Source organism: Mycteria americana, chromosome 1, assembly GCF_035582795.1.
Source record: "Mycteria americana isolate JAX WOST 10 ecotype Jacksonville Zoo and Gardens chromosome 1, USCA_MyAme_1.0, whole genome shotgun sequence".
Classification (NCBI taxonomy): Eukaryota; Metazoa; Chordata; class Aves; order Ciconiiformes; family Ciconiidae; genus Mycteria; species Mycteria americana.
This window is the reverse complement of record NC_134365.1, coordinates 89701925-89716194: the sequence shown is the minus strand read 5'-3', so window position 1 is coordinate 89716194 and position 14270 is coordinate 89701925. Positions and strand designations below refer to the sequence as shown.

General features: G+C 40.4%; 1 protein-coding gene across 1 annotated transcript; it reads left to right on the top strand.

Annotated features, from left to right (window-relative positions):
* The first annotated feature begins 1130 nt into the window (after positions 1-1130).
* CD86 (CD86 molecule) lies at positions 1131-10771 on the top strand. Its single transcript, XM_075491787.1, has 6 exons — positions 1131-1198; positions 1336-1385; positions 2676-3017; positions 7430-7741; positions 9824-9958; positions 10752-10771. Exons 1-6 carry the CDS (start codon positions 1131-1133, stop codon positions 10769-10771), a joined length of 927 nt encoding a protein of 308 aa, XP_075347902.1.
* Positions 10772-14270: the final 3499 nt, after the last annotated feature.

Sequence of the window (14270 nt, the reverse complement as noted above, 5' to 3'; positions counted from 1 at the left end):
CTCTGTCTACAACAATGGATTTTGCACAAGCCCTCCCTCCTCTTCTGCCACAACAGGTGGATCACAAAGAAAATTATCTATATCCTCTGAGACATTTGGGTTTCTTTCTCCCCTTTCCTAAGAAAAGGCAGGATTAATCCGGTCTGGAAAAAGTATCATTCACAGTTCTGTACGTTACAGTACACACACAAAAAACCATGTCAGCGGACTGAGGGGAATTCTGTATTAAACAGAAAAAGAGACTCTTGCTCCCAGAGACCTGGGGTAAAGACCCAAGTGTACCAGCTTAAAATAAAACATGACAAAAAATGGGTAACCATCAGGAAGCTGTACTACCAGTCAGGACAGCAGACAGCAATCTCACTGTTTTTAAGTAGTATGAGAGCTGAAGAGTTTTTTACATCTGCTCCAGCAAAAGAGGATTCTTTGGAGCTGTATAAAGGAGGAGAGTGAAGGACCTTGGCAGCGGTGGAGGCTTCTCCCAAATGTAACTGCTAACCAGCAGTTTTGGCTTTGAAAGACACAGGAAAAACACAGAGGCACTGCTAAAATGCAAACCAGCCACCACAGGCCAGTCAGATGCAGGTGCCATTCTCTCACTGGTTCATGGGAATGACATTTGGCTGCTTACCAGGATTATAGGTCCTTATACCACATGAACCCAAGCAGCCATAGAAGTGTTTCGATTATGAGATGAGTCATAGGGTTTTTTTCTTTTTTTCTAAACAGATAGCATTTTTTCTTGACCATAAATTATGTGCTGTTTAGCCTCAACTCTTTAAACCATGTAGGATTTCTCTCAGCTATCTTTTACTCTCATGAAGGATAGGTTCCTGTTACAAAACTGAAGGTCATACACTTCATCACTTCTGGTCGCTGACATCATCACGCCATCTCCTCCACCTCCTCATTCTGTGTCACCCTCTCCTCCCCCTCTACTTTCAATTCCCCCATCTTCTTCCCCACACTGCCAGGCCAAGCATGCTCCTCATTCCTCTTTCCTCTGCACCAGGCGTTTCAGGTACTCATCCTGTCCTTTGCACTCCATGGGCTCTGTGTTCCTCCCATGGCATACCCTGTCTGCAGTAATCTTGCGCCACATCACCTTCTCTGTAAACCAGAGATCTGTCATGGCATGCTTCTTGTTGCTAAAGGCTGTGAAGCACACAGAAGTCCTCACACCAGTCCATGGGAAAAGGTGAGATGATTAACTTTCTCAATAGTCTCTCTCTTGCTAAAACTTCTTCTTGTTTTACCACTTCTTTGGGAGTACTGGAGAAGGTACTGGAGTGTTTTCAACCTCTAACATATTTCTTTCATTCTTCCTTCTTACAGCGCCATGGAGGTGTGCATATTCTTCCTTTATGCTATGATACTTCTCCCAGGTAAAAGGCACATTTTTAGTTGTAAAACTGTTTTGATTATTTGTGTCCTGCTATGTGATACTTTCTCATCCCCTAAGAAGCTCATTTCGTAGCAGTAATTAATCATTTCCATTGCACAATCAAGGTCATATTAGCTTATGTGACATGTATTTAAATTGTGTGCAGGGACTCTATAAAATATATAGTAAGTACTTTCTCTCTTCAACTTTGTATCTTTACGTTACACTTATTTTTTGTTGCTCTTAAATTTTTGATTTAAATCTATCTTTAAAATGTGTGTATATCACCTCTGTATATTATAGAGGAGAGCAGTATTAAACTGAAAACTGATAGTTTGATATGGGACAACTGGAGTTTTAGGCAGCAGCAGAGATCATTTTGCAGTCTGGTGCTCTGGAAGAGCAGTCAAAACTTTGCACCAGGAGAGAGACTGTAAATCTCCTCCTTTTGAACACAGCAGAGGTGTTTGTATCTTCTGGGACAGAGGACTTCATTTCTCATTCCAAGAAAAGATGATCCTCCTGTCCCATCGCCACCCACAATAATGGATACATGCACTGATGAAAGCGGGAGAAAAATCCTCCATTGTCTAAAACAGTTCATGCTTTCTTTGCATGAAGGCATAATTGCGTTTATTGACTATTTCTGTTAAGAAGATCAGCAACAGAACAGTTAAATCTGACATTTAATCTGTCATTAAACTCTAGATTAATTACAGAACAGCTAAATCTGACATTTAATTTGTCATTAAACTTTAGATTAATTCTTCAGTGAGACTGAAAGTGTTCAGCTGTTTCTGACCTTCTGGTCATATATTCCCTAGACACCAACATTTACCACACAGTGTGCGCTTCACATTTTCTTCACAATTGCAATGCTGTGTTATTTTATTAGGAGAATGAACTCAACTTTTTAAAAAGAAATTGTGCAACTATCTCCTTTGTGGCAGAATCTCATTACAGTCAGGATGCTACATACAAGAATGGTTTGGACCTTTTGCCTGCAGATAAGTCTTCTAAAATATAGACGCTCACAACCTCTGTGTGGTAGGCCTTCCTTGGAAAGTAAAATATAGGAAGAAAAATAAGAAACAGTTTTATGACCTGAGCTCCACAAGACTAAGTGAGTCAGTCTGAAGAACTGTGTGTCCTGTATAGGTAGTGGGAAAATATGTGTCTAAATGCTGGCGTTTTTATAGCTACTGTTGTTAAGCATTGCCTCTGTGCATAAATACTTGGTGTTCTTTTGTAGCTGATGGAAATCTTAATTTCTTCTCTCCCTTTGTCTAAGGTATTGCTGCCAGTGTGCATCAGGTGAAGTCATTTCTCAATCACACTGCATACCTATCATGCTATTTTCCAAACTCTCAGAAAACTGACATAAAGGATTTAAGAGTATTTTGGCAAAAAGGCGATGTTGAAGTGGTGCACGAAGTATACTACAGCCAAGAAAAACATGATAACCTTAGTCCTAAATATATAAATCGCACCAAGATGGATATGGACAAATGGACCTTGCAATTATTAAATGCAGGAATTGTGGACGAGGGACAGTATACGTGTATTATACAGCACAGAGATAAAGGATCACCAAAGGTCATACACACATCTGAGTGCTTACTGCATGTCATTGGTAAGTAATCTCTTCCAGTTGTTGTCTGGTCTGGGGTTTTTTGGGGAGGTTCTCTGTCACTTTGTTCAGTCCAGAAACGTGTGGTACTGTCCCCAAGCCACTGAAGATGTACCTGCAGTGGAGCAGAATTTCTAAAGATGGATAAGAGCATTCTCAAGAGAAAATCCTCAGCTCTGAATGAAGAGTACTCAGGTGGAAGCAATCAGAAGAAATAGAAAATGAGGCAATAATTTGCTCAATATTGCAACATTCCTGATTCCCACCCTGTCATACTTTATAGTGAAAACCATTCTGCATTCTTCCTCTTGCCTCCTGCAAGTTTTATGGCTTTTAGGACTCTGGAAAATACCCTTCTTTATTTGCATCTGATGCACTACCTTCTATTAAAGTAGCAGTAGTTATCATCGTTGGTGGTAAATTACAATTGAAACATAACAAGATTTCTGCAAACACCCAGCTATTTTATGATTATATAAATTGCATGAGGAAGCAATCTTTTCCTAATATTTTCAGTAATTCCTAATATATTTTCCTAATGTTTTTCTATTTTAAACTGTTAGTAACCTTTGTCTGTATCCCTGTGTTCTCTCCTCCACTATGATAGTGCTAGTCATTAATAATAACAGCTTCTAACTTCCACTGGTGTTTTCAGGCTTCAGCATACTGCTTCAAAAGAGAACAGGCCATGTGTAACAGCAGCCAAAAACGGAGTATGAGGACATCTGAGTCTATTTAGGTTTGTGCTACCAGCAAGTGTTCCCTCGATCCACAGATAGAAAACTTAGATTATTAATTTTTCTCCCAGAATCTACTTGACAAGGATTTTCAGCAAAATTTTAGAACTCAGAAACTCATAATGTGCACCCAGTGTCAAGGCCTCCTATTTAAGAGATGCTTAGCATCAACTGTTCAGTTATTTCAAGCAGTTAATTCAGTTATCAGCTTAGCCAACATCTGAGCAACATGTTATAGAAGTCTCATACTTAGGCACTAAAACTCTCCTAGACTTTTTAAGGTTTAACTTAGGAAGACTGTTTTAAACTATGTGCTGCAGTGTTCCTTCCAAATGACTCTGTTCAATAAGGTCCCAAAGGAAGGAGCAGTATAAAATAATATATTTTTTAAAAACCTTAAAAATACTTAGAAGAAAAATACAAATGTTGAAATGTACCTGTGCTTACCTACTGTTTCTTAATTAGAATCTCATATCATACATGGAGGGTTTTTTGTAGTATGGCATGTCACACTTAAAATGGACATAAGAAAGATTGAGTGCTGTACAAGAATGATATGGCAGTCATACAAAGCTATCTAGATCACTTGGTGACCAGGCCCATTCAGGAATACTGAAGTACCTTCTAATACAGTTTACATGTGTTACTTGTATGTATTACATTAGGACAATATATAGATAGATATATGTATATTATATGTGTTGTGTACAGCCAGGATGATTTATACAAGAACAATGAACACAGATCCTTCTCCAGAAAGAAGGGAGGGCTTCACAGTGGAAAACTTTGGCTCTTCAAACAGGCAAGGTAGGGACCATGGTGACAATCAGCTTAACTGGAAATTCTGCTGCTATAGCATGTCTCTATTGCTTCCTTTGGATGGATCAATAAGAGAAGTAAGTGAGACTAGGGAAGCTATTTCAAAATATGTGCTATTCAAAGTGTTGGGAGTGAAACTGATGTCAGAATAGAGACTTAACAGTTTGTGTACTCATTTTAAAGGGGATGTTGAAAAGCTTAAAAGCACAAAGAAAAGCTCTACTAGAGTTATCTGGAGGCTGGAAAAAATACAGTCCAACTGGAGACATTAAAAGATCAATCTGATTACCTTATAATACAGAAGACTGAGAAGAGTCTTGTTTGCAGAATGTGGCAACCTGAAATACACATAAAATACTGGATATTAAAAAAAAGGCTAATTAATTCAGTGAAGATATAAAAACAGTCAGTGGCTGGAAGCAAGTGAGAAGTAAGGCATATTGTCACTTTAGAAAATAGAACAAAACCATGTAGGGTGATTAAGCCATTGAGAAAAATATTAAAGGCTTGGTGGATCTGCTGTCTCTTGAGGTATTTAAATCTAAGCCCATAGCCTTTTTGGAAGACATGTTATCTTCGAATACAAAAGAATTCCTGAAACATGCTTTTCTGCTAACAATCCAAAGCTCACATATACATAGCCCACACCCTGCATGCAACCAACATCACTTTTCAGTAAATTGAGGTTCCAGAAGCCATAAAACAGAAGTGCTTTGATCAGGGTATATTCCTCTATTTCCATTTGTTTACTGTCAATAAGATTGAAACTCTTAAATCACTTGGATGATGTGGCAAGTTTCCTGCCCTCCCTATAAAATGCCAAGGAGAGAATAAATACTCCAGACCAGGAGCTGGAGTGAGCAGTCAGCTAAGCAAGCCAGACCTTGAGGAGAAAAAGGAAGCTTGAGCTCTCCTGAGGGACAACTTAATTAAATTTTGGGGTACAAAAAAGGTGGGGCTTTTTCCATTTTTAATTCACAGCCATGGACTCTTTTGGAGATTTACATGACTAAGCTAAATCCTACTCCCTGTGTGTTGGGATAGAGCAAATAAAAGCAACATCATATTTCTTCACCCATCCATATTAAGAATTCATTAGGGCAAGGATTAGAGCCTGGATCCAACACATTGTGTGTGCAGAAGAGTCAGACCCTCTTACGCTCATATTTTTCTAAGAATCCTTTTCCCCTTCTCCTATATTTCTCCATATTGTCTTTAGTCCTATTGGCACTAAAATAATGAAGTATTTTCAGTGAAGTCTTGAGTCTGTTTCTTGGGTTTTGTTGTTGGTTTTTTTTTAACTTGCTATATGCCAACGTGCAGTCAGTATTATGTCAACATTCTCTCCTTCTCTTTTTCCATTATCATCTACTATTTCTACTATGACCTTTTAACCAAACAAATCCTGGATAAGACTATCTGGGAGGTTATTTAATAGAGAGTATTGGTTAAAAGCTTCCATTTATCATTCATATTTTATGTTTAAATAATTCTTTCCAATCCTATTTCACTAACTATTTCTTGCCTGGGAAACTTGACCTTTTAAAGCAACAGGTATGTTTTTCATTGACTGGGATGAGTATCCAATGACACAAAATAAAAAAACTTGTACTGTAGTCACTTCCACATAAAAAGCTGAGCTAAGGGAGGCCTACTGTCAAGTTAAGATGAGTGAATTACTTTATATACTGCAAAATGATTACTCATAATACTGACAGACACCAAGGATATTTCTATCTGACTGCACTGGACCTCCAACTTACCCCATTTGAAGTCCCTCGATGATTTCTTTCTCTGCATTTCACAGAATCACAGAATCAGAATCACAGAATCACAGAATCACAGAATCATATAGGTTGGAAAAGACCTTTAAGATCATCGAGTCCAACCATAAACCTAACACTGCCAAAAACCATCACTACACCATGTCTCTAAGTACCTCATCCAAACGTCCTTTAAATACCTCCAGGGATGGCGACTCAACCACTTCCCTGGGCAGTCTGTTCCAATGCTTGATAACCCTCTCGGTGAAGTAAAATTTCCTCATATCCAGTCTAAACCTCCCCTGGCGCAACTTGAGGCCATTTCCTCTTGTCCTATCACTTGTTACCTGGGAGAAGAGACCGACCCCCACCTCTCTACAACCTCCTTTCAGGTAGTTGTAGAGAGCGATGAGGTCTCCCCTCAGCCTCCTTTTCTCCAGGCTAAACAGTCCCAGCTCCCTCAGCCGCTCCTCATAAGACTTCTGCTCCAGACCCTTCACCAGCTTCGTTGCCCTTCTCTGTACGCGCTCCAGTACCTCAATATCCCTCTTGTAGTGGGGGGCCCAAAACTGAACACAGTATTCGAGGTGCGGCCTCACCAGTGCCGAGTACAGGGGCACAATCACTTCCCTAGTCCTGCTGGCCACGCTATTTTTGATACAGGCCAGGATGCCATTGGCCTTCTTGGCCGCCTGGGCACACTGCTGGAAGTTAGAAGTTTGTGGGTTTTCCCTTACCTAACCAGGAGGTCAAGAGTAGGCAGCACTGTGTCCCATTCCCATTTTGTGCTTAAGCACTGACCTGCAAGCAGGCCAGGTTTGATTATTCTGAGGTGTCAATGGATCTAAAGAAGGTGGGAAAGACAGAGGCCCATTGTCTAGCTGATCAGACTTATGTGCTTCAAACACTCTGAGGACAAGGAGCAGCAAGCCTACACGTACACCAAAAACATAACAAACCCTTCTTGGGACTCCCATTGTTTTCCTGAGAAAATTGTTTAGACTTGCTTCTGCCTGAAAATCTTAAATAATTAGCATGAACTGTCATGAGATGTGGTATGTCTGACTCATGATGCTTACTCTTTGGTCTATTTCAGCCAACTATAGTCAACCTGAGATAACATGGCTGGACACTGGGGAACTGAAGTCCAACGAATACTTGAATCTTTCCTGTTCTTCCAGCGGAGGTTATCCGGAGCCCAAGCAGATGACTTGGCTAATTTCACATGAAAACATAACATACGGGCTTATACGTCACATGGATGTCTCACAGGATGCTGTAACAAAGCTGTACAATGTTACTAGCAAGCTGAATATCACAGTTCCTACAAACACCCTCACTAATATTAGCTGCTTGCTTCACCTTGGAGAGCAGCTGGGGATTCTTGTCTCAGTGCCACTAGGCATAGGTGAGTCTCCATTTGCCCATTCTGATTTTTGCATGGGTAGGAGCAGGGCACATTGCAGTAGAGCTGATCGCAGATAGCAGCATAGTCAAGGCAGGGAATAAACCCTAAGTAGCAGGAGGGATTGGTTACAAGGGTTGTATGGTCTCCATTCTGTTCACCCACAGCCACCAAATTCCCCCTCCTTTCCACATGGGAAGTCTTATTACAGCAAGGAGAGGGCACAGAGAAGGAAGGCTACTGCTACACAATCCAGAACACAGCCCTGTTCATCCCCTCCCTAGATACTGCTGCGGTAGCAACAAAGCAACCTGGATGTCTGGATTAGGCGGCAGCCAGTCTCTGGAGGTGACAGCTGTTAAGAGAGATTGCCACTTCACAGAATCAGAGAGCTGTTGAGGTTGGAAGAGGCATCTGGAGATCATTTCAACCACTCTGCTCAAAGTAGGGTCAACAGATAGCACAGGGCCTTACCTAGTTGAGTTTTAAATATCTCCCAGGATAGAGACTTCACAACCTCTCTCAGCAAACTGTTCCAGTGTTTGACCAACCTGACAGTAAAAAGTTTTTTTTCTGATGTTTAAGTGTTTGAGCTCCTATTCTTAATCATTCCTTAGAAAGGGGCAGAAGGCTAAACAGAAGAGTCCTTTGTACCAGATTTGGCTCACAAACTGCCAAATAGACTGTGCTGAGTTTAAGTGTAAAGGCCAAGAAACTTTGACTAGTCTTAGAAGCATTCCTGGTGGTTTTCATAACATTTGGCAGAATGAAGTGCTCATTCCGAAATGACTATTTGGGGATTTTTTTTCTCTGAGACTGCGTCTTTTTTCAGACACCTCTTGCAAGAAGCAGCTGGGGACCCGAGTTCCAATAAGACTTTACTGCTGGATTATCTCTCAGGGTTCCACATGACTGATCCTTTCTTTAAACTAAAGCTGTATTTTATTTATCTCCTGGGACAGGAAAACATCCTGTGACATATTTTTGTTCATAAACTATGGCACAAGCACATCAAAATAAAGACAAGTCCCACTTTGGTCATAAGTTCATTTGACTTGCACATGTCTCCTTTAGATAATGTTGAAGATGGAGAGGTGTACTTCAACCGACAGGAACAGGGAGCCAAGAGGGAATGGTAGCATTGCAGGAAAGGCTACCAGGGTAGTACAGGCATGCACCTTACTATTGCAGATGTAAAAGAAGCTTGCCATTCATTCTGAAAAAAGTTCCACAGTGCAGTTTTCTTCATATAAATTTAGCTAAAGGGTTAAGTCATCAATGCTAGATATGGCAAACTGCCTCTGATGTCCTTACATTCTAGGATTTTAAAATAATATTAAAATACAATACAGAAGTCTTCTGAGGTTCTACATGTTGCTCACGAGTGTTAACATGGCTATATTAGCTATAGTGCTACATCCTCTTCTTCCCTACTCATTTCTTCTTCTCTCCTCCCTGGCTTTATGAAAGTAGCCACCTGATAAGCAGTGATGGTGGGGAAAAAACTAGGAACTCCACATAAACAAAAGCTTGGTTTGGCAATAACTGAAGCTCTATCAGTCGCTAACCCTATCAACCAAAACCTCAAAAGCACAATAACCAGAAACAGAGGGAAACTCCTTTGCATTCCCTGCTACTTTCACATCCCTTATGGCATTTCATTAGGCTTTGACCATCATTTCCAACAGACACCAAGTAGTAACATATCCCAGGTTCTTCAAGCTTGTACAGTAGCATAGAGTAGCATTAGCATAGTAGCTGCCTTGTAGGCTCTTGTATTAATTAAGTGGCTGGTCTCTCACATGTTACCAAACTTCAAAAAGAGTACTTTGCCTTACTGTTGTTGAAGCGGCCATCAAGACCTGGTAGTTTCGCTAGTTATTGGAAATGGAAATAAAGCAATGTGGATAGTGATTTATTGACACTATTAGAGCACTGTAAAAGCAAAGGATGTTGAGGGCCTTTCCCTAAACTTCTAAAAATCTATCCCTAAAGTTATTCACATCACTTTGGGATAGATTGTTTAAGCTAATTGTCACCAAATTAAATCTTTGCTGTGTGTATCTCCTCTGTTTTCTTATTCAGAGATACAGGGGGAAGAAATGGAGCAAGTGAAGACAAATTTCTTTGGCCCAGTTATAGCTGTGATTGTACTGATCACACTTCTTCTGGGTTTTGTGATATTGAAGAAGAATGGAAATATCTCATCTACCAACCAGAGTAAGTTCTTACTTCTCCTTCAGCTCTACTGTCCCTCAAGTCACAGGCTTTGCTCTTTGTAATCATCCCTTTACCTAAATTCAAGCTGCTGACAGAAAGTTAGGTTTCATGCTGGACTTCAGCTAAACTTCCTTGGACAATTTAGTTCCTGCAACAACTTAGTCCATCCAGCAGCAAGTCAAAATATCTTTCTCCTGTCTTGTTCTGGGATCCACTTCTCCCTCTTCTTTGTGCTCTGTGAGACTGCCATAGTACCAGTTTACCACTTTCTCCTGCAGTTTCATCCTTTTTTTCTAGATTTTTGGTAGATTTGGCTCCTAAAATCATTGAACTGTATAAACCTTTCTTGTCCATCACCATTTATAAGAAAGGTGGAGCTAGGGGAGAGATGAGATGAGGCTTCCATCAAGTGCAACTGTCATCACAGAGCTGAAGGATCAAGGCATTGCTCCACCACAGGCTGCCCAACACTGGACTGGAAGAATCATCTTGTATTAGGAACAGAATTTGATCTTTGCATTGCATTTCTCTATTTTGTTCCAAGACTAAGTCTCAGCAGTCCAGGGTTTATTCTGCACTGAAAGGATCCTCATGCTGACATCAGAGTCTATCCTTCCTTGTAGCAAGAGGGAAATGCATTCCTCACAGTCAGTCCTGTTTCCTTACACAGCCAAGGGTCCTGAGCCCCACCTCATTCTTTCTCCAAATCTTAAGATAACTGGACATTTACTATCAACTCTTTTTCAGCTCCGATTTCTCATGTTTCTGTAAATCACATATTCATCTATTTTAGGTGTCAGTCTAGCAGTCTAGAAGCTATCCAGCTTGAAACCGAGGCCATCAGCCAGACTGCTGACTGGGAACCATCTCTGCACATAGCAAGGCCTGAGGTCCCATATTCTTAGATGCTCTGCCAGAACAAGAATCCTCCCCAGATACCCTGCAGAACAGCATGCAACATTTTTGTCTGATGGCTAAAATCCACTGTCCAGTGTTCTCTGCCTTCATTTTTGCTCCAGAATGGTAGTAAATATGATGCTCTGCCTGTCTGCATGACTATCTTTTTGCTGTATCTTTCATTATGCACTGTGACATTGTAAAATCCTGAGAGTCAATGAAGAAAGCAGAGCTGCGTGGGTTACAGAAGGGAACGTCTCAGAAATAGAAATACTTAGGCCACAATCTGTGAATCATAACCATCACTGGAAACATGATCAGAGGCAGGCTATTAATCATGAGCCATAAATGCTTTTGGCAGAGCCAGTGTGGCTTTGTCCCAGTAACTTTCTTGTGAAGCTCCACAGCAGAAAGAGGAACTTCAGGGCACTTCCCCACCTTCTGAGAAAGTCGTGCAATTCCTATCAGGCATTTGAAACTAGAAATCACCTGAAGGAAAGACTTGCTTTAAACATAATTTCTGGTTATCTTTTTTTTTACTACCATCCAAGATTAATATGACCAGACAGTTAATACCTCCACACTTTGTTCCTCTGTATTCTGACCAGATGCTGTACTAGCTGTTCAGGTGGACGCAGGGATAGAAAATGAAAGCGTGAGGTGTCACTCGTGTATAAATCTAAATATACAAAATTAAGCTAAGCAGATAACGAGAAAATATTATATAAGTAGGTCATGTTCTAATTTGGTTGACTACGTTCTCCCTTTCTTAATTTTGCTTCAGACTTTGAAGAGAGAGCAATCCATATGTTATGGTATGCTCAGCTATAGGAAGTAGTTTTACCTTTCAGAAAAGATTCTGCAGTTCACTCAAAATGTGCCAGTTCTCCAATCTTGAACGATCTCTGCACTTTATATTCTTCAACAGTATTGACATCTTTCAGGAGAAAGAATGCAGCAGAATTGAGACAAAATTCTTCTGAGGTCTTGATTGTGTTTGTAGGTCTGACATTTTCAGCAAGAGCAGGGACATTAGCATCACATTCTCAAGACAAATTTCAGCTCAGAGTTGCAGTCTGGGGACATAAATTCTCTACGGTTTCTGCTGGGTACAAATATTCTTTTCTGTTAAATGATGTTGTGAGTTGCTAGATTCCACCTCAATTTTTACTCCATTTTCAAGTGTGTGTGAGAATGTGCATGTCCTTTTGAGTTAGCTAAACCATTTTGGAGTCAGTTTATTACACTATTACACTGACATTCCAAAAATTTTCATTCAGATTAATATCATTCAAATTTTATTAAAAGTTAAAGGTTTTATTTTTATGTAAAAGTTTATATTTGCTAGCAAACTTATTTAATGACTTATTAAAATACATGTCTTTTTCTGTGTTGGTGTTTTATTCTCCTGCCATTAAAGCAGTATATTGGGGAATACCCACATTTGGTATTCTCGGGGAGGAAACACTCCCAGAATTATTTCTTGGAAGCAAATGAATAAAAAAGGTATTGCTGCAATGATCAAGAATGGCACAACTGAAGGTTTCATATGTTCATTCATGGAGCTGGATATATATGCACAACTCTGTGTATGCATACCTCCTTGATTTATTGACCTGTACACCTCAAAGACTGGATACAAAATTCCAGTCGGAAAATTTGGCCTTTTGATTCCATGCTGCAGGTTGTCAAATGCATTGCCAGTGGGTCACACAATCTTCTCTAACTCTTGATTAACATTTGGTTCCTTAAATAAAGCATGTGTTAAACTACCAGGTATACTAAATCAGGTAGACGCTAGATTTGTGTTGTCTCTCTCGCTTTTTTTAACACATGCTGTAATTCAGTTCATTTTTCTCAACATTTTCCCTTCCCACTCAAGTCATCCGCCTCAAATCCTCACTAACATTGAGGTTGTCAGAACAACAGCTAAAACCTACTTTGCTCCTACCCAAACAAGCCTTGTGGGTCTTTCTGTCTTCCATATGACTAGATTCACACATGTACACATACACTCTTGAACTCACAGTCTCAGAACTCTCATACTAGTCCCTAAATCCTCATGTACTGCTTATCTGGTCAGCTTTGCGCACTGAGGAAAAAAACTGTCACCAACCTTTCATGTTCTTTCCCTAGGAGAAAAACAATAACCAGTTCCTCCACAATGGATAAGGCATCTGGAAATCTATGCTAGGACTCAAGAGTCCTTCTCTAGCACATTTACTTAGCACAAAAAAAATCCTAGCACTTAGAAACTCAACAGTTTTTGCAACATGTCTTAGTATCTCTGAGGGGGCTTTTCACCCTGATACACTGTCTACTATCACTATCAGCAGCTGTTGCTAGTGGAAAAAGTCACATGGTGGGTTAGGTTTATCTTTTCACAACTCCCTTCCATCCTTAAGTTGTTCCTAATTAGTGAAGTTGTTTGTTTTTCCCCCTTGCCATCCCTCTACTTTAGGCTGCCAACCTCCTTCTATTACCTAATCAAGTTCTCTACCTTCTCTTTTCTTGGTCTTAAAATCAACTCTAATTCCCTCCTGCATCTAAAGACAGTTAAGGAAAAAAAGCAGATGGGCTTCAGGGAAAATCTTAGTTTGTCTCTAGTTGTTCAACTGCATTAATCCTCTGCTCTAGCAGATGTAATGAGCACAGTAGCAAGGCACAAGAAACGTGTAGCTGATGTGCTGGTATTTTTGTCCTCCATACGAATACATTAAGATTTCCAGGCTAACTCCTCACCCACTTTGTAGTTTTTTCTTTGACAGCATGCTTTCAGTCATTTAGTGACCCTATAAACATGGCAAGCAAACAAATGAGCATACGCCCACTACATACCACAGCATATAACAGCTTCACTTAAAAACACCATTCCTTTATTTTTAGGCGTAGCATTATGAATTTCAGAAAATGCTAACAAAGAAATGGAAACAGTGTGTTAAACCAGTATCCAATGCCCTAAGGTAAAATCCTGTCATCAGACTTACAGTTGTGATAGATTGCTTCAGGTTCACTGATTAACCAGCACTGAATCACAGAACAGTTGAGGTTGGAATGGACCTAAGGAGATTGTCCAATTCAACCTCTCTGCTCAGGCAGGGTCACCTGGAGCAAGGTGCCTAGGTCCATGTCCAGACAGCTTCTGGGTATCTCCAAGGAGGGAGACTCCACAACCTACCTGGGCAAACTGCTTCAGGGCTCAGTCACGCTTCACAGTAAAAAAAGGGTTTCCTTGTGTTCAGAAGGAACTTCCTGTGTTTCAGTTTGTGCCCATTGCCTCTGGTCCTGTCACTGGGCACCACTGGAAAGAGCCTGACTCAGTCTTTTTCACACTCTCTCTTCAGGCATTTATACACACTGATGAGAACTCCCTGAGGCTTCTATTCTCCAGGCTGAACAGTTCCAGCTCTCTCAG

Bases quoted from the DNA above. Each gene is read 5' to 3' on its own strand.
- CD86 (XM_075491787.1), top strand. From the start codon at position 1,131: ATGGCATGCTTCTTGTTGCTAAAGGCTGTGAAGCACACAGAAGTCCTC. The intron at 1,199-1,335 runs GTGAGATGATTA...TCCTTCTTACAG, and splicing joins ACACCAGTCCATGGGAAAAG to CGCCATGGAGGTGTGCATAT. The intron at 7,742-9,823 runs GTGAGTCTCCAT...TTTCTTATTCAG, and splicing joins CTCAGTGCCACTAGGCATAG to AGATACAGGGGGAAGAAATG.